Source organism: Bufo gargarizans, chromosome 4 (genome assembly GCF_014858855.1).
Source record: "Bufo gargarizans isolate SCDJY-AF-19 chromosome 4, ASM1485885v1, whole genome shotgun sequence".
NCBI classification, from domain to species: domain Eukaryota; kingdom Metazoa; phylum Chordata; class Amphibia; order Anura; family Bufonidae; genus Bufo; species Bufo gargarizans.
In genome coordinates, this window is record NC_058083.1 from 201,982,097 (window position 1) to 202,009,216 (window position 27,120).

The 27,120-nt window shown below is 44.6% G+C and overlaps 1 protein-coding gene across 2 annotated transcripts in view; it reads right to left on the reverse strand.

The window, feature by feature from the left end:
• Positions 1 to 27,120, reverse strand: part of PCYT1A (phosphate cytidylyltransferase 1A, choline) — a 35,897-nt gene that overhangs the window by 5,962 nt on the left and 2,815 nt on the right. For both annotated transcript variants that reach the window (XM_044291361.1, XM_044291362.1), the window contains exons 2-8: positions 13,608 to 13,786; positions 6,803 to 6,902; positions 3,412 to 3,528; positions 1,767 to 1,918; positions 1,448 to 1,526; positions 932 to 1,074; positions 595 to 783 (exon numbers count right to left, since the gene is read on the reverse strand). In XM_044291361.1, the coding sequence (XP_044147296.1) occupies positions 595 to 783; positions 932 to 1,074; positions 1,448 to 1,526; positions 1,767 to 1,918; positions 3,412 to 3,528; positions 6,803 to 6,902; positions 13,608 to 13,786 (959 nt within the window). The remainder of the gene's footprint in view (positions 1 to 594; positions 784 to 931; positions 1,075 to 1,447; positions 1,527 to 1,766; positions 1,919 to 3,411; positions 3,529 to 6,802; positions 6,903 to 13,607; positions 13,787 to 27,120) is intronic.

Genomic DNA, 27,120 nt, shown 5'->3' on the forward strand with positions numbered 1-27,120 from the left:
TTAATAAAACCTTGGCAGTGAAAAAAGTTTAATACCACATTAGAGCCATTTCAAACTGGGACATCTATGTCTCATGGCAAAGGTACTGTATGGATTGGCACCTAGTATCTTCCACACTAACAAATGCTTTGTTTTCAACATTGCACCACGCTAATTTAGTGATCTCTCTGACACATCTCCACCAAACTTCGATCCGAATTTCAGGAATAATTTGATTTGCCGTGAAGCTGAATTTCCTTATGCTTCGTTATATATATATATATATAAAAAAACATACTTAGCTCATGCATTTTCTCGCGAATATATCTCACACGAAATCCCGCGCATGGTGTCATATGACGTCACCACGTCAGGCGACATGATAATGTCATGACGTGCTGAGTGAGATTTCGTGCTAGATCTTCAATCAAGATTGTGGTGGCCGGCCCATCGCAAGCAAATGGATGAGCCAAGTATGATTTAATTTTTTCTTTATTTTTTATTTTACATTGTGTAATGCCACAATCAGCTACAAAGAAACACGCTTAGTGACAAAGTAATTAGTCACAAAGCAAATTTTCTATTTGTCATTCTGAAATATGAAGGTTGGCTTACCAAGGCTCCTTCTGGGCCAAACATCTCCAAGAAATTGCCAATGAATTCTCGTGACTTCTCTTCCCATTTCTGTATTAGGTCAATACTCTTCTCCTCTACTTTTTGCACAAACTCTTTTGACTTCTCCTCCACATCCTTCACCTTCTTTTTCACTTTATCAACTCGTTCCTGCAAGTTATATTTCTTCTCCTAAAATCAACATACAGCACATTTATTTGTCTAAGCCATAACATCACAACTAATGGTCTCAATAATACATTGGTAGGAATAAATGTCAAGCGTGGTCTACTGCAACTAACATTTTAGCAATTTGCCCAAAATAAATGACAATTCTCACATTGATGAAGCTGACATTCAGCTCTTTGGCTGTATATCCACGCTGTAAATTACGACGAGCATAGACATCATAATCCCGTACAATCCTGGTGATGATGTCAGATGTAGATATTCCTTCTGTCCGCTCGGTTGGTGCAAACATTCCTGTTTTAATGAGAAAAATACATTTTAGATGATTCCTGATTTTATTGTGAAGGTCTAATCCCATCTCAGACACCATATTATATCCAGAGTATTTATGTAAGTGTCTGATAAGCCGGGCTCCACCTCTGGGACCTCGATCTACAGAACCAGGTGATCAGGGGACCGGTCACAGACTAAATGGAGAGGTGGCCATACGTGTGTGTGACTCTCTCTGTTCAAACGTATACTGTAGGTCTCTAATAAACCTAAATATCTCCCATAAACTTAGAGACAGTCAATAGAAAAGCATAACATTTATCATTGAGGCCTAAAATAAATTCTGTTATTTTTCAGACTGATCCATGTCTATAAGATCATAGAGGGGTACACGGACCTGCATCTTTTATGTGCTTGTAGACATCGTCACTTCCTGCAGAGGAATAGGGAATATCATCATGTGCAACAAAGTCAATCTATAGACAAGAAGAGAAGAAAACAATGATAAACAGCAATTATACTGTATAAAGAAATCTCAGACAGTGAAACGGGCTGGTTTATTCGTCTCAAAATGTACTTTCGCCAGCCACACAACTGCTGCAAGGAGGATTTTGAACGGTGAGTGGCAGGTCTGATCTCCATAAGTAATATATGCTTCAGATTGGCATAAATCTTTAATTCAGAGGGAAAACCTTGGGGTGTGGAACATCTCTCACCCTGTGCGCCTCAAGGAATTCTGGGGTCAGTGTCCATGGTGCGTTCCTCACCACCTCATCCACATAGCGACAATGCTGCACTGCATCATATCTCTCGGCTTCATTCATCACTGTGAATCCCTTCAGATTATGCGTCAGCTCGTCACTACAGACTAGAAAGCAAAAAAGTATTTACATGTACATTTCCGAGGATACAGTATATTACATATGCTGTAGAAATATCAGTTCAGTCAACTACATAGTAAACCAATTGTCCCATCTGTATACTATCTGGGGTAACAAGGGAAGCCCATGCTGAATTAAAAAAAATATCATGTGCCCTGGTCAGACCCCTATGATGCAAGGCAACAGTACACATCACTGAGCCTTGCACTGCCCATAGTCAAAGCTAGTAGATCATTTTCAGCCACATAGGAAGGTTTCGTGTAAAAGGGCTATTCCCGTCTCAGAAAGTAATAGCGTTTTACTAGAATATCCCTTTATTTTATGGTCCTGGAGGTTCGATCTAGAAATCTGCGTGCGGCAGATCCTTCACAATCGCTCCCCGCACTGCAGCATTTGGATCACCGATTCAGTTAAGTGAATGGGGCCGGCTGCCAAGAGGGAAAAACACTGAAGGGGCAATAGCACCGATTCCCCCTTCATTTTGTGGGGGCCAGACCTCCACCAATCAAAGATGGGAATACCCCTTTTAAGAAGATATTGCATATGGATGTTTTTGCCCAAACATTAACTTAAACACTACATAAATGGTAATTCACAATCAAAACGAGTGTAAAGGAAACTGGCTTCGTTATACAAAGCAACCAATCAAATTCCACCTTTTTGGGAAAATGAAAGGTGGAATCTGATTGGTTGCTTTGGGGACTTTAGCCAATTTTCCTTTACACCAGTTTTGATAAAGCTCCAGCAGTGTGCCTCTATGACAGGGATCAGCAACCTCCAGCACGCCAGCTGTTCTGAAACTACAACTCCCAGAATCCTCCTCCTCTCTTCCAAGAAAGTGTGCATGCTTGGAGTTGTAGTTTCACAGCAGCTGGAGTGCCAAAGGGTGCTGATCCCTGCTCTATGAGATTAAAATATACGTGCTAACATATAGAGACTTACAAATCCCTTGTCCAGAGAGGTGATTTTTTTCAGATGATTAATTAGCTGCCCATGAAATGACACTCTACTTATTAAGGCACTTTAAATAAGCAAATGAGCAGTCCTATAATAATCTACAAGGAGTGAGCAATTTCAGGCCGGTGACATACTGCATGCAATCAGAAAGCATTCAGTTTAAAGGGCATATGCCCACCCCTGGTAATCACACAGCCTCTAGTAACTTTATATTAGGACATCTGTGCCTCAGAGTTAAATAACACTGACAAAATCTGGGAAATGTGACCTATAAAGAAGCAGAGGCAGGGTCACCTCTTAGTGCAGGGGATATGGGTAGCAGGATTTTTCCACGAGCCTTCCAGAAGCGCTGTGGTCTGAAGCATCAGTGTGCCAACACGCATCATCTATAAGTAAGGCTTTGTACCCTTCACATCAGCGTGGTCTACTCGGCACAGGGCGCGCAGTGTTTCCAGCAGTGTGGTTACCAATACAGGAAGAGGTCCCCGAGAAATCCCTTACCAAGTACAAGGCCTCTACTTACCCCCTACAATCAGGTATGTGTTAGGGAAGAGGTTCTTTGCTTGCATCAGAGCACGGGCATGTCCAGAGTGAAACAGGTCAAAGATCCCATCCGCATAAACTCTTACAGGTCTGTCAACTAGAGAAATGCACAGAAAATTCAGCTCACTCCATAAGGGCTATAACCTAACACTTGGTAGTGCAAGCAAATGTAATGTAAATGAAGAAATGAAGCGCCGCCTGTGAATAAAAGCTCTGCATTACCACTATTGCTACATGGAAACTGCCACAAGAAACCTAGAACTAGGACTTTGTATTCTTGACGAGCTGTATGAAGGGGCCATGGCGTGGGTCTCTTCACCGTCTTCCTGACCATTTACTTAGGAGCAGCAGGTTAGTCCCAATGCTATTAAGTAGCTTTTGTTCAAGTACGTAGGTGGTACTATGAAAACAATGAAAGGCAGCAGCGCTGGCACAAGAACTGCGGCTACTTCAAACAGTTACAGCCGACTGTCAGGGATGACAAGGAGAGTTTACCCCCCTGCCCCTCTTAAGATACTAATTGTCTATTCTGAGGATAGGAAATCAATATCCTGAAAACCCCTTTAAATATACAGGCTTGAAAATTACTGTTGTGAAGAAGCCCACTCCCTACCCTGCCGCTGGTTCCCCAGTAGTGACCACCTTTTATGGTCACGGGTATGACGTACACCGAGAAGTCACACCACATTATCACAGCAGCCAACCGTGGTTCAGCCCAGCAATGCTACCTCTATGTAAACTGCTGTAGCTATAACCACAAAATCAGCACAGTGTCATCTATGGGGCAAGCATTTGTATCCCTTTTTATTTGGCTGGAAACCCCTATAATGATTCTGTATTACCTATTATGCACAGTTGTGTTCAAAATAATAGCAGTGTGTTTGAAAAAGTGAATAAAGCTCAACATTTTTCTAATAGCTTTTTTGTCCATACACACAAATGCATTGTGAACACTACACATTCTATTCCAAATCAAAACATGAAGAAAAATATATCAAATTTGTGTTGTTCCTCTAAAAAAAAATATTGATGAAAAGTGAATATTAGACTGTTAAAAAAAAAATAGCAGTGTTTGTATTCTTCTTTACAAACTCAAACATTCACTATATAAACTGAAAAATGTTTGAAGATTTTGCTTTCCTTTGAATCACTTAATATTTAGCTGTATAACCGCTGTTTGTGAGAACTGCTGTACATCTGTGTTGCATGGAGTCAACCAACTTCTGCCACCTGTGAACAGGTATTCCAGCCCAGGATGATTGGACTACATGCCACAGTTCTTCTCTATTTCTTGGTTTTGCCTCAGAAACTGAATTTTTTTTTTATGTCACCCCACAAGTTTTTTATTGGATTAGGATCCGGGGATTGGGCGGACCACTCCATAACGTCAATCTTGTTGGTCTGGAACCAAGATGTTGCACGTTTACTGGTGTGTTTGGGGTCGTTGTCTTGTTGGAACACCCATTTCAAGGGCATTTCCTCTTCAGCATAAGGCAGCATGACCTCCTCAAGTATTCTGATGTATTCAAACTGATCCATGATCCCTGGTATGCGATAAATAGGCCCAACACCGTAGTATGAATAACATCCCCATATCATGATGCTTGCACCACCATGCTTCACTGTCTTCACAGTGTACTGTGGCTTGAATTCAGTGTTTGGGGGTCATCTGACAAACTGTCTCCGGCCACTAGACCCAAAAAGAACAATCTTACTTTCGTCAGTCCACAAAATACCTCTTTAGGCCAGTCAATGTGCTCTTCGGCAAATTGTAACCTCTTCAGCACGTCTTTATTTCAACAGTGACACTTTGCGGAGGCTTCTTGCAGATAGCTTGGCTTCACGTATGCGTCTTCTACTTGTAACAGTACTCGCAGGTAACTTTAGACCTTCTTTGATCTTCCTGGAGCTGATTGTTGGCTGAGTCCTTGCCATTTTGGCTATTCTTTTATCCATTCGAATGATAGTTTTTCGCTTTCTTCCACGTCTTTCAGGTTTTGGTTGCCATTTTAAAGCATTTGCGATCATTTTAGCTGAGCAGCCTATCATGTTCTGCACTTCTTTATACGTCTTCCCCTCTCCAAATCAACTTTTTAATCAAGGTACGCTGTTCTTCTGAACAATGTCTGGAACAACCCATTTTCCTCAGAATTTCAGAGAGAAATGCACTTTCACCCGCATGTACAACATTTGCTGCCTTCCTTCCTTAAATAAGGGCAATAATTGCCACCTTTTTTTCAAAGAATGAATGACCTCACTCATTGAACTCCACTATTTTGAACATGCCCCTTTCAATAAGTGATTGAATTACAGAGAATCAGCAGCATGCATGTCATGACTGTTGGGTCTGTTGGATTTCTATTACTCTACTACACCTGCTAGTAAATTATTTGCCATGTAGAAATATAATTTTTACCCAAAACAGTGATTGATCAGGTTAGTGATGTCTGACTGCAATTATTTTGAACACAACTGTATGTAAAACCTAAATAACATTCACAATTCTGCAGGCTTCGGAGCAGAGATCCCTCAGGTGCTCTTCTGGTGATTTGCATTCTGTAAAGCATCATCTTTCTACCAGGCTCTGCAATGTTATCTGCTGTTAGAAGTCCCACTGCGCTACAAGCACTCAGCTAAACTGTTACGGGCCGTGTCTGTAGCCAACCATGTTGTCTATTTCCAATACACTATGCAATTGCAGAAGGACCGAAAAGGGGACAGACAGAACCACTTAGATTCTGTGCCACTATTAACTGTGGTATCCAAGGGTTGAACAGCTGAGGACCTGCTACTCGCGGCACAGGTCACCTCTGTAACTGTTAGACTAGGCTGCAGTAAGAACACCTATATGTGGTCACTAAGGGCCAATCACATTCAAAGCCACGAGTAAAACCTGGTATTGGAAGTAGGAATCACGGATCAGCACTGGATGCGGGGCCCAATGGTTCATTAAACCCTAACAATTCACTGCAGCGCTGCATGTCCAGACATAAATGTAAGGCAATTATAGGTTTATATGAGGTTTACATGTATCAAAGTAGATGTTCATGAGCGGATCCACAGGCAGTGCTTAATAAACTCCGTCAGCAGCATCTTGTCTACAGTCTCCAGGAAGAAATAGATGTCCTTTCCTTTGCCACACAGGGTGCAAAAGTGTGAATAAATGGAAATGTCAAGGCAGGTTATGAAAGAATAAAAAAGATAAAAGAAACAGCAAAAATATGTATACAAGGAAAAACAGCCACGCTGGCATTTGGTAGAGATTATGCTCTGACTACAGGAGTAGCGATCTATCTATACTGTGATAATAATCTAACATCATGGCTGCTCATATTCAGAATCACGTCAACAAAATCTCGCTAAAAACTTACATGGGGTTCCTATCTTAGCCTCTGCCATTGTTACCCTCTTGTATGGCTTACTGTAGTCAATCTGTAACTCATCGGAGAAAGGTGCAGGTTCACTCACCCCCTGAAAATGTAAAAAAAATACACCCGTCAGAAAAGCAATGCATTGTATGGGAAACCAAAGTCTTATCCTACAGTACATGGCTTTACACCCCCAGATCAGCATCACACTCCTGTGTTGGAACATCAAAGTTTAAATGTGATAAGAGGTGCCTGGCAGCCGGTCATCCCTCCCTGTCTCCAGAGACATGGGCACTTAGCCAAGATGAACTAGCATAATCACGTAGGCATCATACAGTATATTGCGGGCAAAAACATCTATCAGCTGACAATTATATACAGTGGGGAAAATTGTCATTTCATACACTGACGATTTTGCAAGTTTCTCCACCTACAAAGAATGGAGAAGTCTGTATTTTTTATCGTAGGTACACTTCATCTGTGAGAGACATAATCCCCCAAAAAAATCCTGAAAATCACATTGCATGATTTTTAAGTAATTATTTTCCATTTAATTGCATGAAATAAGTGTTCGATACAATAGAAAATTGGTGTTAATATTTGGTACAGAAGCCTTTGTTTGCAATTACAGAGGTCAGACGTTTCCTGTAGTTCTTGACCAGGTTTGCACACACTGCAACAGGGATTTTGGCCCGCTCCGCTACACAGATCTCCTCTAGATCTGTCAGTTTTCGGGGCTGTTGCTGAGCAACACAGAGGTTCAGCTCCCTCGAAAGATGTTCTATTGGCTTTAGGTCTGGAGACTGGCTAGGCCACTCCAGGAATGCTTCTTACGGAGCTACTCCTTAGTTGCCCTGGCTGTGTGCTTCAGGTCATTGTCAAGCTGGAAGACCCAGCCACGACCCATCTCCAATGCTCTTACTGAGTGAAGGAGGTTGTTGGCCAAAATCTCGCAATACATGGCCCCATCCATCCTCCCTTCAATACGGTGCAGCAGTCGTCCTGTCCCCTTTGCACCCCCAAAGTATAATATTTCCACCCCCATGCTTTACGGTTGGGACGGTGTTCTTGGGGTTGCACTCATCCTTCTTCTTACGCCAAACACGGCGAGTGGAGTTGATACTAAAAAGTTCTATTTTGGCCTCATCTGACCACATGACTAGAAATTCTCCCATGCCTCCTCTGGATCATCCAAGATGGTCATTTGCAAACCTCAAACGGGCCTGGACATGTGGTGGCTTCAGCAGGGGGACCTTGCATGCCCGGCAGGGTTATAATCCTTGACAGCATAGTGTGTTACTAAGGGTCCATTCACACGTCCGTAGAATGTGTCCGCACCTGTTCCACAATTATCAGAAACGGGTGCAGACCCTTTAATTCTCTATAGGGCAGGAAAGGATGCGGACAGCACACAGTGTGCTGTCCGCATCCGCATTTCCGGAGCGTGGCCCCGAAGTTCCGGTCCGCAGCTCCGGAAAAAAAAATAGAACATGTCCCATTCTTGTCCGCAATACACTACGGACATGTGAATTGACCCTAATGGTAATCTTTGAGACTGTGGTCCCAGCTCTCTTCAGGTGGTTAACCAGGTCCTCCCGTGTAGTTCTGGGCCGATTCCTGACCTTTCTCAGAATCATCCTTACCCCACGAGGCGAGATCTTGCATGGAGCCCCAGACTGAGGAAGATTGACTGTCATCTTGTGTTTCTTCCATTTTCTAATAATTGCAATTGGCCTTCTCACCAAGCTGCTTGCCTATTGTCTTTTAGCTCATCCCAGACTTGCGCAGGACTACAATTTTGTCCCTGATGTCCTTAGAGAGCAATTTGGTCTTGGCCATGGTGGAAAGGTTGGAGTGTAAATGATCTGTGGACAGGTGTCTTTTATACAGGCAACGAGTTCAAACAGGTGCAATTAATACAGGTAATGAGTACAGAGTAGGAGGGCTTCTTAGAGAAAAACTAACACGTCTGAGAGCCAGAATTCTTGCTGGTTGGTAGATGATCAAATACTTATTTCATACAATAAAATGCAAATCAATTATTTAAAAAAATCATACAATGTGATTTTCTGGATTCTGTGAGGATTCTGTCTCTCACAGTTGTAGTGTACATACGATAAAAATGACAGACCTCTCCATTCTTTGTAGGTGGGAAAACTTGCAAAATCGCCAGTGTATGAAATACCCCACTGTACCTGTATATAGCATATGTCTGATGACAGTCCCAGCAAAAACAGCACTGAAAGCCTAATTTACAAGAAGATCGTGATTATGGCAAACATTCCGCCCTATGCCCCCATATGTCATTTAAAAAGGGCTATTTAAAAGGGTCCTTGAGCTTTTAGAAAACTTTTGATATGTCATAGAGACAGATCAAAGTTTTGAATAGTGGGTGTCCAAACACCGATTGCTAGAACTGCAGGAGATGGAATTGAGACGAGACCACAGACTTTCTATCGAGCCAGTGGGGGTCTCAGCACTCAAACTCCCACCAATCAAAACTTATAATATGGCTCTATGACATGAAAAGTGACATTTAAATTACTTTACTAGTTTCCTTTCACAAACCAATATGGGAGAAATAAGTGCCAGCCCCTGTACAAGAACAGAAGTAATCGGATTAGTTGTCCAGAACTTTTGTTACTCGGCTATAGAAAGGAAGATTACATAGTGAGGCGTTAACAAAGCTTTGACGTTACTAAAGAGAAGGATTGGCCACATACTGAGGGCAGCGCCCAAAACCGTAAGGTAAAAGAAAGGGATGCCATGTGCAGTAACGGACCATACACAAAGCTATGTGTCAGGACGACCTCCAGATCATAAAACCATTTTCTACTCCTAAAGGAAATGGAAGATTAGGACCCCCTCCGCCGCTCACTGAAGGGGTTAAGACTAGAACACAATAGTGATGTTACGTTTATGACTGATGATTTCCAACACCTTTATATAAAATAGAAGCCCAATAATTAAAATAATGTAATAAATGTAAAGTCTGAAAGGATCGCAAATTCCTGCCCATCACCAGAAAGCGGGATGATAATGCACAGCTACCCTCGTCAGAATAGGCAGGGGTCCAATATTTGGGCCCCACCCAACTTACTTCTGTGATGTGTCTCACTGACAACCTGTGGGACATCCCATTTAAACTGTATGCAGAAACAGATTTAGTCATTCATTTGGAGAATGACAGGTATCTGCTGCCATCAGGTGGACAACATGTGCAACAGCAGAAAACTCTGTTAAAGGGGTTTTCCAAACGCGTTCTTTTTTTTATTTAATTTTTTTTACTGATGGGCTATCCTCTGGATAGGTCCTCAGCATCCGATTGGTGGTGTCCGACTCCCGGGACCCCTGTCTACAGCTTTTCCTAGGCCGAGTGACGACACGTTCATCGGTCACGGGGGCCCAGGAGCAGCTCACCCCTATAGAAGTGAATGGGGATGGGCTGCGATACTAAGCACATCCGCTATACAATGTATGGCGCTGTGCTCGACAAGCAGAGAGAAGGCCGGAGCGCTACTGAAAGCACATTAATTAAGACCTGCATTTTAGATGGCCAGTCCCCTTCCCCACCACACTCACTTTTTTAGACCTGAAGTGAGCGGGGAGCAGTCGCACATTGTATTGCAAGAACCTTTGCGCCACAATCTACGCCAGAAATATGGCTAATGTAGGTGTATTTCTGTTTATTAAATGCCCCCCCAGGTCTTCATCAAGTGAATGGAAATGTAAACGAGTGGGTTGATAAATAATAATCTTTATTTATACAGCGCTAACATATTCCGCAGCGCTTTACAGTTCAGGAGTTCATGTACAAACAGTCATAAAGAACATAGCAACAAACAAGTCAACAATTAAAACAAGTGAAGTGAGGGCCCTGCTCGCAAGAGCTTACGATCTATGAGAAGATAAAGGTGACACAGAAGGTAACAAGTGCTTGACTTATACAATGGTTCAGCCATCTTAACACAATAGGGGAGTAGATATAAAGCTGCATGAGCCAGTCACCAGCTGATATCTGTAGTGCTTCTGACTGCATGGGGTATGGGGGATGTTGCATCAGGTTCAAAGGAATGGTGTTATAGGAAGGAGGGGGGGGGGGGGGGTGATTGGAGGATGTGATAGGCAACCCTAATAAGATGTGTTTTTAGGGAATGCCTAAAACCATGGATGTTGGAAATTAGTGCTCGTGCACACAACCATAATTCTGCATTTTTTGCTGTCTGCAAGTTATATAAAATGTCCTATTCTTTTCTGTATTGCGGATAAGAATAGTGTGTTCTAGTGATGGGAATGAGAGAAATGTGGATTGCATAGGGAAGGTATCCAAATTGGCGGATCAGTGTTTTACAGACAGCAATAAAGACAGTGGTGTGCATGAGGTAGGGCATTCCAGAGAACTGGTGCAGCTCGGGAGAAGTCTTGGAGACCGAAATGAGGTTCAGATTATGGTGGATGTTAGTCACAAGTCATTGGCCGTAGGGTGATAGATAGGGGGGGCGCAGTACTGTAGAGAGCTTTGTGGGTAAAAGTGGGAAGTTTAAACTGAATCCTACAGTGTATGGGCAACCAGTGCAATGACTGGCACAACGTGGAGGCATCAGAGTAGCGGTCAGACAGATAGATAAGCCTGCCTACTGTATTCTGGATGGACTGGAGAGTTTAGTAACCTGCCAATAAACAGACACTTCTTTTGGATGCTGGCACACACTGCCTTCTATGGGTCCTTTAAGATGGTACAAGCAGTAATTGGGAATGAGCCAAATGTTCCCAATAAACATGCAGCAATGCCATCCGCTGTATGGGCATTAAAGATCACTGGCACCTTTACACAGGTCAATTATCAAGGACGAAAGTTTCTACAAAGAGAACGGACTTGATAAATCGGTCTGTGTAAAAGGGAATTAATTCTTTCTGCACAGGGAGGGTATTGTGATGAAAAAGCATTTCACTGCCATTATTAGTTAGAATTTTTTTTATGCTGTGTGTGTGACAAAACAAACAGATCTTTGTGTGGAGTTTGTGCGGAAACGCAGAGAAATCCACATGAAAATCCATCCAGAAATTTTGTCCAACAATCCCCAACCCCGGGCAAGGGACGTGAACCTGTGATCATCTGATTGCCTGGGTCAATAATGTAATACTTCTGTACTGCAGTGTATTGTGCCTTTACTGTTATCCCATCATACTCTGGAAGGACTTAATAGGGGTACTAAGGCCCCCGGATACCATGAGAACTGTTCAGTAACAGAATAGTGGGGTAGAGGTAGGTGGAACATTATTTCATTTTCAGACCCACGATCCTTATATACCGGTATTTAGTTCAATGAATAAAACCGTTCACAACCTCCCTCTAGTGGCAACAACGGGAACCCAGTATGTAGCATCAGCGTGAATTTGAAGAAGAGTTTCATGGGTTGAATCCTATAATGACCATAGTCTGGTATCAACCCTTTGAGCCCTAGAGGTTTATTTTGTTTTTTACTCCCTGCCTTACCAGGGCCATAACTTTTTTATTTTTTCGTTCACATAGGACTTTTTTTGTGGGACGAGCTGCACTTTCTAATTCCATCATTTAATATTGCATTCAATGTAGTGGGGAGCTGGGAAAAAATTCCAAATGCAGCAAAGTTGGAAAAACCCCCCAAATATTTCAACAGTTTTATGGGTTTTTATGACGTTCCCTATATGGTAATATCGACCTATTACTTTCATTCTCCAGGTCACTACCATATATGTATAGTTTTTCTGGCGTTTTAATATTGATATACCGTAGATTATTTTTTTCTCTTCTTTTTGTCACCATATTCTGACCCCTATAACTTTCTGAAAGTTATGTGTGTGGAGCTGTTAGCGGGGTGGATACAAATCTATGGGAAAAAAAATTATAATAATAAAAATTTTTATTTATTTTTTTTATAGAAAATGCTTTTTGGAGGAAAATATTTTACCATCCAAAAGTTATTCCATCATGAAATAAAGATTCGTTTTTTCATTATGTAGAATAAGGCTGTATGTGGACTCCCATATTGTTGAATGGATTAGGAAGTGGCGGAGGGACAGACAACAGAGGGTTGTAGTCAATGGAGTATATTCAGACCATGGTCTTGTTACCAGTGGGGTACCTCAGGGATCTGTTCTGGTAATCAGCGAAATTGCAGAAGGCCTCGATGGTAAGGTGTCTTTTTGCTGATGACACAAAGATTTGTAACAGGGTTGATGTTCTTGGAGGGATACACCAACTGGAAAAGGATTTAGGAAAACTAGAGGAATGGTAAAAAATCTGGCAACTAAAATGTAATGTTGATAAGTGCAAGATAATGCCCATGATGTGTATTTTTTATTGTTTATGTATTTTTATTTTCATTTTGGGGGAAAATGGGGGGGTGATTTTAACTTTTATATTTTATTCATTTTTTTTAATACTTTGAAAAAAATTTATAGTTCCCAAAGGGATTAGATTGCTTCTCTGATAGATGCCAATGCATTAGCATTGGTGTCTATGACAAATACACTGGTGGAATTGCACAAGGCAGAGGCTCCATAGGATCTAATGTGCAGCAGCCTCCCATCATTGATGGAATACAGAGGCTGCCGCACACACACTCCGCCTCCCCTGATCTTCGCTGGGGGAAGCAGGAACCTTTTCTTAAGAGTCCACGATCAGGTTTGCGAAACAAGAGCAGACTGCTTCATAGTCAGCAGAAATAAATAATGCAAGGATAAGTGCTACAGTACATGTGGATTTGTGAAAATGTTGAAACAGAAATAGAGCCAGAAGCTTGAGGAACTAAATAGCATGACTTACTGTCATATGACGGAAAATCTTTGTAGGCAGAGAATCATCATCTGTTGTTCCATTGGGTCCCAGGATATCTTTTCGTCTCTTGCGAGACACAAGCTTTGTAGTGTTCTGAGGCTCCATTACTGAGAGGCGAGGGGGTGTCTTGTGGAGGTCTATATAAATATCATATGTTTTCTTTCTACCTATTGAAAAAAAATATGGAGAGTTAGCAGCAATACGACCAGATTACATTCAGATAGAAGTAGCTCAAACACTAGTTTTCTACAGTTGTTATCCAACACTATAAATGCTCCCCATATGCCGGGCCCCTCACACTGAATATACTTACCCAACTCCCTGTGCCGCTCCTGGTCCCCGTACCTGGATGAAAACATCCTGTGTAAGAGGGAAGCAGCCAATGGCGGGCTAGGGAGGCTCATCCCTGTCCGCCATTGGCTGCTCCCTCCCGACAATAGAGGTTTTCATCCGGGCACGGGGAGAAGCAGCAGCGGCGCAGGGAGTTGGGTAAGTATATTCAGTGTGAGGGGCCCGGCATATGGGGAGCATTTATAGTGTTGGATAACCCCTTTAAGGACACTGTCTAGTTTGGTACTTTTGGGTCAGCACTGTTTTTTTTGCTTATTAATTTCCACATTTTAAAACCCATAATGTTTTGTTTATCCATCGAGATAGCCATGAGGGTGGTCTTATGCGGAGCAAGTTGTATTTTATCGGCACCATTTTGGGGTACATCAGGTGAATTGTATAACTTTTAGAACTTAGGGGAGGGGGGACACAAAAAAATTATAATGTTTGTTTTTAGGGTTTTAGTGCTCTCTGCACAGTAATGACACTGCCTTTATTCTGTTGGTCAGTGCGATTATGGGGACACCAGATTTATGTTTTTTTGTTATATTTTACTACTTGGTACATCTGTACACCTGTCAGCAGATTTGTACCTATGACACTGGCTGACCTGTTACATGTGCACTTGGCAGCTGAAGGCATCCGTGTTGGTCCCATGAGAAATATGTGCCCACATTGCTGAAAAAAAATGTTTTAATAAATGCAAATATTCCTCTAGGAGCAACAGGGGCGTTACCATTACTCCTAGACCTAGTGGCTCAGCTCTCTCTGCAGCTGCTGTGCCACTTGATTGACAGGCAGGCCTGATCACATTTACACTGCCTGTCCCTGTCAAGCAAAGTGCAGAGGGTGTGGTAGGTGCAGAGAGAGCTGAGCCTCTAGGAGTAATGGTAACGCCCCTCTTGCTCCTAGAGGAATATTTGCATATATTAAAACATCATTTTCTCAGCAATGAACATATGAACATGGGCCCAACACAGATGTCTTCAGCTGCCAAGTGCACATGTAACAGGTCAGCCAAATCTGTACAAATATGCCCTTCATAGATAGCTTTGTGTTGCCATATTCTGACACCTATACATTTATTTTTATGCCAATGTCGCTATGTGAGGGCTCATTTTTGCAGGGCAAGCTATAGATTTTTTTTTTTTTTTTAGAACATTTTGGGAAACATGGGATCTTTTGATAATTTTTTTTTTTTTTGTGTGGGGGTGAGGTGACCAAAAATGACAATCCTGGCAAATGGGACTGTGTAATACGGCTCCCACCCACCCACAGGGACTGTGCCTGTTAAGTTATGCCAAATGGGGTATGGGGAAACCCCATGGGCTGCAACAGTGGACCATTGCAGTCCATGGTATAAGCATGTGAACAATTGCACATTGAAGTCTCCAAGAGGGATTAAAAAAATGTTTTTAGAAATATTTTTTTTAAATGGACCAATGGTACCAATAAGCGCTACAGCCCAACCCTGAAGAAACAAGGCCTTGTACGGCTTTCTAATTTATTTATGTCAGAAGACTCAAGTCTCATCTTTCAAAAGGTTATTTTTTATAAGTAGCAAAACTATATAAATTTGGCATTAACATAATCATACTGGTCCACAGAATAAAGCTGTTATGCCATTTTAAGCAAGCAGTGAAATAAGAAAACTAGCCGGCTGCCAAGAGGTTAATGGGCCTGTCCAGGAAAAACATGTCTGCTTTCTACCAAAAAGAGTGTCACATCTGTCCATAGATTGCGTGTGGTCCTGCAACTCAGCCCCATTGACTTCAGTGGAGCTCAACTGTAATTCCAGGCACGACCTATGGACGGGTGTGGCGCTGTTTTGTAGAGGAAGGCGGCTGTTTGCTTATTCGGTATAACCCTTTTAACTTTTTAGTTTTGTGAGCCAGCCCTACAGTGCCTTATAGGGAATTTGTCGCCCTGATTTATGTGTAGTACTACAGATAAGGAGTCGAGATCACTTTTTTCATTTTCCTACTGCCAGCTCTCAAAGCTGCACCGACAGACCCAGTCAAGACTGCTGTGCCGTTCTAACATACCTGAGAGGACTCGTGTGCGCATGCACAGCAATCCCGACAATGTACGGGGAGCAGTCGGAAAATAAAATATAGTGATCTGGACTCGGTTCTGCATTACATATTAATACTACTCATGTATTGCTGTAGATAATCGAGGGGGGCAGATTCCCTTTAATAATGCATCACTGATGGCTTTAGCCCAGATGCATCATCATGTAATGTCTTTCGATTACGATTAATTCTTCCCTCCAAAATGACATAAAAAGGAACATTAAAACATACCTAATAGATAGATATATACAGTACAGACCAAAAGTTTGGACACACCTTCTTATTCAAAGAGTTTTCTTTATTTTCATGACTATGAAAATTGTAGATTCACACTGAAGGCATCAAAACTATGAATTAACACATGTGGAATTATATACATAACAAAAAAGTGTGAAACAACTGAAAATATGTCATATTCTAGGTTCTTCAAAGTAGCCACCTTTTGCTTTGATTACTGCTTTGCATACTCTTGGCATTCTCTTGAGGAGCTTTAAGAGGTAGTCACCTGAAATGGTTTTCACTTCACAGGTGTGCCCTGTCAGGTTTAATAAGTGGGATTTCTTGCCTTATAAATGGGGTTGGGACCATCAGTTGCGTTGTGGAGAAGTCAGGTGGATACACAGCTGATAGTCCTACTGAATAGACTGTTAGAATTTGTATTATGGCAAGAAAAAAACAGCTAAGTAAAGAAAAACGAGTGGCCATCATTACTTTAAGAAATGAAGGTCAGTCAGTCCGAAAAATTGGGAACATTTTTAAAGTGTCCCCAAGTGCAGTCACAAAAACCACCCCAGGAAAGGAAGACCAAGAGTCACCTCTGCTGCGAAGGATAAGTTCATCCGAGTCACCAGCCTCAGAAATCGCAGGTTAACAGCAGCTCAGATTAGAGACCGGGTCAATGCCACACAGAGTTCTAGCAGCAGACACATCTCTAGAACAACTGTTAAGAGGAGACTGTGTGAATCAGGCCTTCATGGTAGAATATCTGCTAGGAAACCACTGCTAAGGACAGGCAACAAGCAGAAGAGACTTGTTTGGGCTAAAGAACACAAGGAATGGACATTAGACCAGTGGAAATCTGTGCTTTGGTCTGATGAGTCCAAATTTGAGATCTTTGGTTCCAACCACCGTGTCTTTGTGGGACGCAGAAAAGGTGAACGGATGGACTCTACATGCCTGGTTCCCACCATGAAGCATGGAGGAGGAGGTGTGATGGCGTGGGGGTGCTTTGCTGGTGACACTGTTGGGGATTCATTCAAAATTGAAGGCATACTGAACCAGCATGACTTCCACAGCATCTTGCAGCGGCATGCTATTCCATCCGGTTTGCGTTTAGTTGGACCATCATTTATTTTTCAACAGGACACTGACCCCAAACACACCTCCAGGCTGTGTAAGGGCTATTTGACCATGAAGGAGAGTGATGGGGTGCTGCGCCAGATGACCTGGCCTCCACAATCACCGGACCTGAACCCAATCGAGATGGTTTGGGGTGAGCTGGACCGCAGAGTGAAGGCAAAAGGGCCAACAAGTGCTAAGCATCTCTGGGAACTCCTTCAAGATTGTTGGAAGACCATTTCAGGTGACTACCTCTTGAAGCTCATCAAGAGAATGCCAAGAGTGTGCAAAGCAGTAATCAAAGCAAAAGGTGGCTACTTTGAAGAACCTAGAATATGACATATTTTCAGTTGTTTCACACTTTTTTGTTATGTATATAATTCCACATGTGTTAATTCCAGGGGCGTTGCTAGGGTCTGAAGACATCCGGGGCACGAGCCCCCATCCAATGAAGCCACGCCCTCATGGGGGGGCCTTCACAGTAGTTATTAACCCCTTTCAGCAGTCCCCCCTTCAGTGAATGGGGGACTGCTGAATGTGGTTAATAACTACAGTGAAAGGCCTAGCCATCTGGGCAACCCCATAGATCATCCATAACAGTGCCATCCACAGATCTCCCTCCCCATAACAGTGCCATCCACAGATCTCCCCTCCCCATAACAGTGCCATCCACAGATCCCCCCTCCCCATAACAGTGCCATCCACAGATCTCCCTCCCCATAACAGTGCCATCCACAGATCCCCCTCCCCATAACTGTGCCATCCACGGATCCCCCTCCCCATAACAGTGCCATCCACAGATCTCCCTCCCCATAACAGTGCCATCCACAGATCCCCCTCCCAATAACTGTGCCATCCACAGACCCCCCTCCCCATAACAGTGCCATCCACAGATCCCCCTCCCAATAACTGTGCCATCCACAGACCCCCCTCCCCATAACTGTGCCATCCACAGATCCCCCTCCCAATAACTGTGCCATCCACAGACCCCCTCCCCATAACTGTGCCATCCACAGATCCCCCTCCCCATAACTGTGCCATCCACAGATCCCCCTCCCAATAACTGTGCCATCCACAGACCCCCCTCCCCATAACTGTGCCATCCACGGATCCCCCTCCCCATAACTTTGCCATTTACAGATCCCCCTCCCCATAACTTTGCCATTTAGAGATCCCCCTCCCCATAACTGTGCCATCCACAGATCCCCCTCCCCATAACTGTGCCATCCACAGATCCCCCTCCCCATAACTGTGCCATCCACAGATCCCCCTCCCCATAACTGTGCCATCCACAGATCCCCTCCCCATAACTGTGCCATCCACCACAGATCCCCCTCCCCATAACTGTGCCACCCACCACAGATCCCCCTCCCCATAACTGTGCCACCCACCACAGATCCCCCTCCCCATAACTGTGCCATCCACCACAGATCCCCCTCCCCATAATTGTGCCATCCACCACAGATCCCTCTCCCCATAATTGTGCCATCCACCACAGATCCCTCTCCCAATAACTGTGCCATCCACCACAGATCCCACTCCCCATAACTGTGCCATCCACCACAGATTCCCCCTCCCCATAACTGTGCCATCCACCACAGATCCCCCTCCCAATAACTGTGCCATCCACCACAGATCCCCCTCCCCATAACTGTGCCATCCACCACAGATCCCCCTCCCCATAATTGTGCCATCCACCACAGATCCCTCTCCCCATAATTGTGCCATCCACCACAGATCCCTCTCCCAATAACTGTGCCATCCACCACAGATCCCACTCCCCATAACTGTGCCATCCACCACAGATTCCCCCTCCCCATAACTGTGCCATCCACCACAGATCCCCCTCCCAATAACTGTGCCATCCACCACAGATCCCCCTCCCCATAACAGTGCCATCCACAACAGATCCCCCTCCCCATAACTGTGCCATCCACCACAGATCCCTCTCCCAATAACTGTGCCATCCACCACAGATCCCCCTCCCCATAATTGTGCCATCCACCACAGATCCCTCTCCCCATAATTGTGCCATCCACCACAGATCCCTCTCCCAATAACTGTGCCATCCACCACAGATCCCACTCCCCATAACTGTGCCATCCACCACAGATTCCCCCTCCCCATAACTGTGCCATCCACCACAGATCCCCCTCCCCATAACAGTGCCATCCACAACAGATCCCCCTCCCCATAACTGTGCCATCCACCACAGATCCCTCTCCCAATAACTGTGCCATCCACCACAGATCCCCTCCCCATAACAGTGCCATCCACCACAGATCCCTCTCCCAATAACTGTGCCATCCACCACAGATCCCCTCCCCATAACAGTGCCATCCACAACAGATCCCCCTCCCCTGCAAGTGCAACTTTAACTTTTGCTTAACTAGTCTTACTCAGAGAAGAGTCTCTCTCTCAGCTAGTCAGCTCCAGGCAGTTCGGGTGGTGCTCACTCACTGACGTCCCGCGCCTGCGCCGCCTAGTGGGAGGAGCAGGCGCCTGACGTCAGTGAGTGAGCGCCGCCTGCACTGCCTGCTGTTACCGGAGGCAGAGCTGCAGTAAGAAATCTAGTTAGATGAGCGGCGCGGGGGGGGCGGATGATTATTAAAGTTAAAAGTTAAGTCTGCAGGCAGGGCAGGCGGAGATTAGGATTATTTAAACATACAGTTTTGGAGTGTGGCGAGCGGCGGGGCCTGTGTAGCGCAGGAGAGTCAGAGCGCCAGCCGGCCCTGCCAGTGCCAGCAATACATTCAGGGCACTGGTCAAAACATCCGGGGCTCAAGCCCCGAATGTTTTGACCTAACGACGCCCCTGGTTAATTCATAGTTTTGATGCCTTCAGTGTGAATCTACAATTTTCATAGTCATGAAAATAAAGAAAACTCTTTGAATAAGAAGGTGTGTGTCCAAACTTTTGGTCTGTACTGTATCTATATATATATATATATATATATATATATAAAAATCATTCTTCTAATCTGCATACGGATATGACAATAAGAGAGGAGCAAGCTAGCTGCATGAAGTGACAGGAAGGCAGGTGGGAGGCAGTCACACTTCTCCACAGGTGTCAGTGACACACATGATTATTTTTATATACTTCATATCATTGCAAGCAGAAAGAAATGTGCCTATAATCTTTACAATTAGACAGGGCTTCACACACATTCCCATGGCAGCCAGTTACACCACTCCGTGGCCCAAGAGGGAGTGGGCCCTGTCCACAATCCCTTACCGCCTATGAGGGAAAGGGGTAGAAGACAGAAGGGGAGGTTTGACGCAGTTTGGTCACGTAGTCATCTTTGTTCCAAATATTAAAATCTCAGGGGGCTCAGTTGCGATGAGAAGTACACCACTTTCCGACGCAGATTCGGTCGCAAAAGGGATTTGAAGCCAAATCTGCCACTTTTCCGAAGTGGTGGGAAAAGGGGGCAGGCCGGCCCGTCTCATTTACTATGCCTGTTTTGGGCATGGAAAATGACGATCTATGCTAGCAAATGAGCTGGCGTAGATTTCAGCAAGTCACACGGCCAGCGCATCAAGCGCCAGCCTTAATAAATGGCCCCCTCAATACTTCTAAATCTAAATGAAAGATTGTTCTGTGACACATAGAACACATGAGATACTTAACGTATCATTGACTTGTCTTTGCCCTCGTTTTCTGTGGAAAAATACACGTATTTGGGTACTTTCAGACTTGCGGCAGAGGATTCCGGCAGGCAGTTCTGTCGCTGGTACTGCCTGCCGGATCCGGCAATCCGGACACAAACTGATGCACTTGTCAGACAGATCCAGATGCGGATCCGTCTGACAAATGCATTGCAATTCCAGATCCGTCTCTCCGGTGTCATCCGGAAAAACGGATCCAGTATAAATGTTTTTTGCATTTTTAAAGGTCTGCGCATGCGCAGACCGGAAAGCCGGATCCGTTTTGCTGGAACACGTAATGCCGGATCCGGAACTAATACATTTCAATGGAAATGAATGCCGGATCCGGCTTTCCGGCAAGTGATCAGTATTTTTGGCCGGAGAGAAAACTGTAGCATGCTGTGGTATTTTCTCAAGAGGGACTGAACTGATGCATCCTGAACGGATTACTCTCCATTCAGAATGCATGGGGATAAAACTGATCAGTCCTTTTCTGGTATAGAGCCCCTAGGACGGAACTCAATGCCGGAAAACTTTATCTTTAAGTGTGAAAGTACCCTCACAGTTGTAAGATGGCTTATGCCTACCTAGCACATTGTACAATATATTTTGTAGCATGCACCATTACAGTAAATTTGTAATTTTCATATAATGAATATTTTGATTTGTCATGTGCCCTTCTCATACGCCTGGGAACATGCCCAAAAGTGCTCGAGGTCAGTAAATATAAATCCAGGCCGACACCTGGGTATTTAAATATAGCACCAGCAAAGTGCACAGCGTTCATCTGGGACTGACTGGTATGCGCAGTGGGTGTCAGGCTGTGAGCCCTGCCATGGGTTGTCACATGCCAGACACAGCCACACCAGTCTTGTGATGACTGAACATTAAGCTAAGGAATAAACTGTGTTCAACCACAATTAAAGGAGTTGGCCAGCAGATATATATACACACACACACAACGGTATAAAAATAATAATAATAAAAAAAAATGTATATATATATATATATATATATATATATTTATTTATTTTATTATAGAAAAGGGGTAAAATGGGTTAAAAAAAATAAACCAACACCCACCGTACCGACCCCTTGCCGCTGCTGTCCCGATGCTTACCACGTCCCCTGACACGCAGGAAATAATTGCTCAGCCAATCACGTTTTTGTTCTACGTTCAAGGCATACACATGACGTATACATTAGACTGATGCCGCAGGTGAATGCCATACAACGGTCCGTGGTATCCTGCTGAGAGCAGAAGCGCACTGAGTCATTGGTTGCTATGACGCCATGCGCTTCATGCCGCCGCTGCACTACAGCAATACACTCGAATGATCCAAGCCGGGATACCACGGACCGTTCACAGCCGTATATATTCGGCCTTAGGGTCAGTTAACATATGTTTGTTTGGGTTTTGTAGAAAGCGCAGTGCACTCTTATTGACCAAAATAAAATAAAAATAACCTACCCAGATAGAAATGCCAGATATGTAAAGGGTTACAGGTGTGGTCGGAGTGGACACTAGGGTGCACATTAATGAAGATCGGCTTCCAAGCGGTCTTACATTTAGACCATTCTCTACGCCTGAAACACGCCTGGCTCATTGTAAGAAGTTTCAATGCCCACCATCCAGACACAGGTGGCACCTTCATTACACAGCTGTCTCGGCACTCAGCTGTCTCGGCACTCACCCATTACATGTCCTGCCATTGACAGCCAGCCACTGTCGCCTTCATTTGCAACCTGGACTGCTACAGACTAGAACTGTATGGACTCGGGTAACACCGATCCATTACAACAGCCACAGTACACCGCATATACGGCTATAGTGTACGGATTCTGAATGCGCTGCAGTGATCAGCGTCTTAGGAAGCATCTGGACGGCCAACTCTCATCGCGCATCTTCTCCCTCAATGAGCTTCAGCTCAGCCGGTGAGTCAGCATCTATGGTTCATCAGCAATGCCGCCTGCCACAAGGTCCTGCATGCTCTACTCCAGGGCTGGCCAACCTGCGGCTCTCCAGCTGTTGTAAAACTACAATTCCCACCATGCCCTGCTGTAGGCTGTCTGGGCATGCTGGGAGTTGTAGTTTTGAAACAGCTGGAGAGCCGCAGGTTGGCCATCCCTGCTCTACTCCCTCCATACAGCATGCTATGACTCTGCACATCCAAGAACCATCCCTGCAAGATGGACCAAATGCTTTAAGGGGACAGCAGGTAAGGCCCGTCCATTTCCCGAGCACCGGACCACTCATGGGGGAGAAGACAGAACAAAAGGGTCCAAGCAAAGATCTAAGGCATAATCCAAACTGCATGTTCTCCTCAGAGACAGGAAACCAGACCGAGGTGGGAGGAGAGTCTCCTGTCTCTGGGGACGGGTCGTCTCTCTTTCTTGGTGCTGTCATGGGAGAAGTGAAAAAAGTGGCACCAGGGCTTCATAAACGCAACAGCATATTTGTCTATATGTTGTGTAGTTATGCCAAAACACATTGAGAACTTTAGGCTATTTTTATTGGCTTCACTTACATTAGCCAAGAATGCACAGAAGCCCCTGATACAAACTATAGACCATGTTACGCCTGACATAATACCCATATCCACTACTATTTATCGAGACTGGTGCTAAGGAAAACTGACTTAGTTGCCACAATCAGATTCAACTTTTCATTTTTCACAGCTCCTTTGGATCTGATTGGTTGCTATGGACAACTAAGCCAGCTCTCCCTGGCACCAGATGATAAATGACCCCCAATGTTCTGTGATTGATCTTGTGTTGGTCATAAAGAATTGAGGAACACACTACTTATTACATTACTCTAAGATGGTGGATCTCACAATGTCATGAGGAAACCAAATCTACTAGGAAAGCACTATACAGCTTGGGTGGATCTACATTTTCAAGGGAACCTGTCAGCATGAAAATGCAGTGCAGTCTGAAGACAGCATGTTATAGAGCAGGAGGAGCTGAGCAGATTGCTATATCGTTTTATAAGAAATAATAACTTGTCATTAATACATGGAAATTCCTGCTTATTCTAAGCTTTGAAGTCAAGAAGGCAGTCCTATCAGTGATTGACAGCCATCTTTGTATACACAGTCATGGAGGGAAGGCTGTCAATCACTGATAGGACCTCCTCCATGACTGTGTATACAGGGAAGGCTGTCAATCACTGATAGGACCGGCTCCATGACTGTGTATACAGGGAAGGCTGTCAATCACTGATAGGACCGGCTCCATGACTGTGTATACAGGGAAGGCTGTCAATCACTGATAGGACCGGCTTCATGACTGTGCATACAGGGAAGGCTGTCAATCACTGATAGGACCGGCTCCATGACTGTGCATACAGGGAAGGCTGTCAATCACTGATAGGACCGGCTCCATGACTGTGCATACAGGGAAGGCTGTCAATCACTGATAGGACCGGCTCCATGACTGTGTATACAGGGAAGGCTGTCAATCACTGATAGGACCGGCTCCATGACTGTGTATACAGGGAAGGCTGTCAATCACTGATAGGACCGGCTCCATGACTGTGTATACAGGGAAGGCTGTCAATCACTGATAGGACCGGCTCCATGACTGTGTATACAGGGAAGGCTGTCAATCACTGATAGGACCGGCTCCATGACTGTGTATACAGGGAAGGCTGTCAATCACTGATAGGACCGGCTCCATGACTGTGTATACAGGGAAGGCTGTCAATCACTGATAGGACCGGCTCCATGACTGTGTATACAGGGAAGGCTGTCAATCACTGATAGGACCGGCTCCATGACTGTGTATACAGGGAAGGCTGTCAATCACTGATAGGACTGGCTCCATGACTTAAAAGCTTGAAATAAGCAGGAATTTCCATGTATAAATGACAAGTTTCCCTGAATCTTTTCCCATAAACTATAGACCAGTCTGCTCAGCTCCTCCTGCTCTATAACTTGCTGCTTACATTACATTTTCATGGTGACAGGTCCCCTTAATTAAAGAATGTTATTACCTTTTGACATCAGCATTCTCTATCTAAGGGCTCACGTACACGAACGTATTTCTTCTTACGCTTCCGATCCACATTTTTGGTGGGTTGGATGTGGACCTATTCACTTCAATGGGGTCCATGTGCTGTCCGCATCTGCATGTGCGTTCTGTGGCACCCGCAAAAAAACTAAACGGAACATGTCCTATTCTTGTCTGTATTAGGAACAAGGATAGGTCTGTTCCATAATGGGCCAGACGTCCTGCAAAATGCGGAATGAACACAGCAGTTATCCATGTTTTGTGGACCTGCAATTTGCCGTATGTATGAGCCCTTAATTTACTGAAACCCACTGATGACTCAGATTAGGTGAACCTACTGTGGAGTCATGCTGGACACAAGTGTCTCCCGGGATGTGTACATACAGGTCTCTGATCCCATGATATTAAGGAGCGGGAGGAATGAGAAGGTTAAGCCGCTGATCTCCTGGCTCCTGTCTACCAGGTCAAAGTCTCAGATTTCAGCCTATATATAGCCATGTCTAATAATCCAGGTTATTAGGCCGGTCACTCACAGCTATGGGGCCTAACAGTAAGAGAATTGCCCTGTGCTCCAGTATTCAAGGAATTCTCCATGTCGCAACCCTTGACAAGTGCATGCAAGTACAGAATACATTTAAGGTACGGCCAGATGGGGCGGGTTTTCCGTATCACAGTTTGTCATGATTCTGCAGCAAAAGTTATACGAGACAGTCCCTATCAAAGCTAGAGCCAGCTCTGTACCTCACATGGATCCAAGGATCTCCCCAGTCATAGCTCCAATTGCTCTGCCAGATTTATTTCAGGCCGGCCAGCTCAGGGGGCCTGTCCTTTCTGCTGCACTTCTCTACCTGTCATGGCGTGGAGGCCTGTCCTTTCTGCTGCAGTTCTCTACCTGTCATGGCGTGGGGGCCTGTCCTTTCTGCTGCAGTTCTCTACCTGTCATGGCGTGGGGGCCTGTCCTTTCTGCTGCAGTTCTCTACCTGTCATGGCGTGGGGGCCTGTCCTTTCTGCTGCAGTTCTCTACCTGTCATGGCGTGGAGGCCTGTCCTTTCTGCTGCAGTTCTCTACCTGTCATGGCGTGGGGGCCTGTCCTTTCTGCTGCAGTTCTCTACCTGTCATGGCGTGGGGGCCTGTCCTTTCTGCTGCAGTTCTCTACCTGTCATGGCGTGGGGGCCTGTCCTTTCTGCTGCAGTTCTCTACCTGTCATGGCGTTGGGGCCTGTCCTTTCTGCTGCAGTTCTCTACCTGTCATGGCGTTGGGGCCTGTCCTTTCTGCTGCAGTTCTCTACCTGTCATGGCGTGGGGGCCTGTCCTTTCTGCTGCAGTTCTCTACCTGTCATGGCGTGGGGGCCTGTCCTTTCTGCTGCAGTTCTCTACCTGTCATGGCGTGGGGGCCTGTCCTTTCTGCTGCAGTTCTCTACCTGTCATGGCGTGGGGGCCTGTCCTTTCTGCTGCAGTTCTATACTGGCTCTAGGCCCCTGGGGGACATGTATGATGATGATGGCAAATGCCATGGGGCTGATCGCACTGGGGGACATGTATGAAATTTGTGTTTTATCATGATTTATAATGCTATGTGTCTCTGCATGGCCTTATTTTCACAGAATCATAGTGACATAAAGCTGTCAGTATGATTCTGTAGAAATAAGGTCAAGCAGAGGCACATAGCATTATAAATCATGATAATGCCGTGCGCTCCTGCAAGTCCAGAGCGGGGATCACACTCGCACATGGAGCGGGATTCCCGCAATGGACTTGCTCGTGTGAAACAGCCCTTAGTCTTCATCTTTACATTGTCTGGAAAAAGATCTGTTGTTACACAATACACATATTAAAAATTCCTTGAAAAGTTTTGTAATTTGTATCTTGTTTATATACATACAGAAGAAAATAATAATATATCACAATATATATTGCATATCGCACATGCTTCAAATTATATCGCAATATAGATTTTAGGCCATATCGCCCACCCGCCTAATTTAGACCCAGGATTTTTTTCATGGGACAACCCCAAACCAACACTACTTTAACATTCTGAAAAAGAATTGATTTAGAAGAGCAGAAAAGTCCTAAGGTCTCATGCACATGTGGC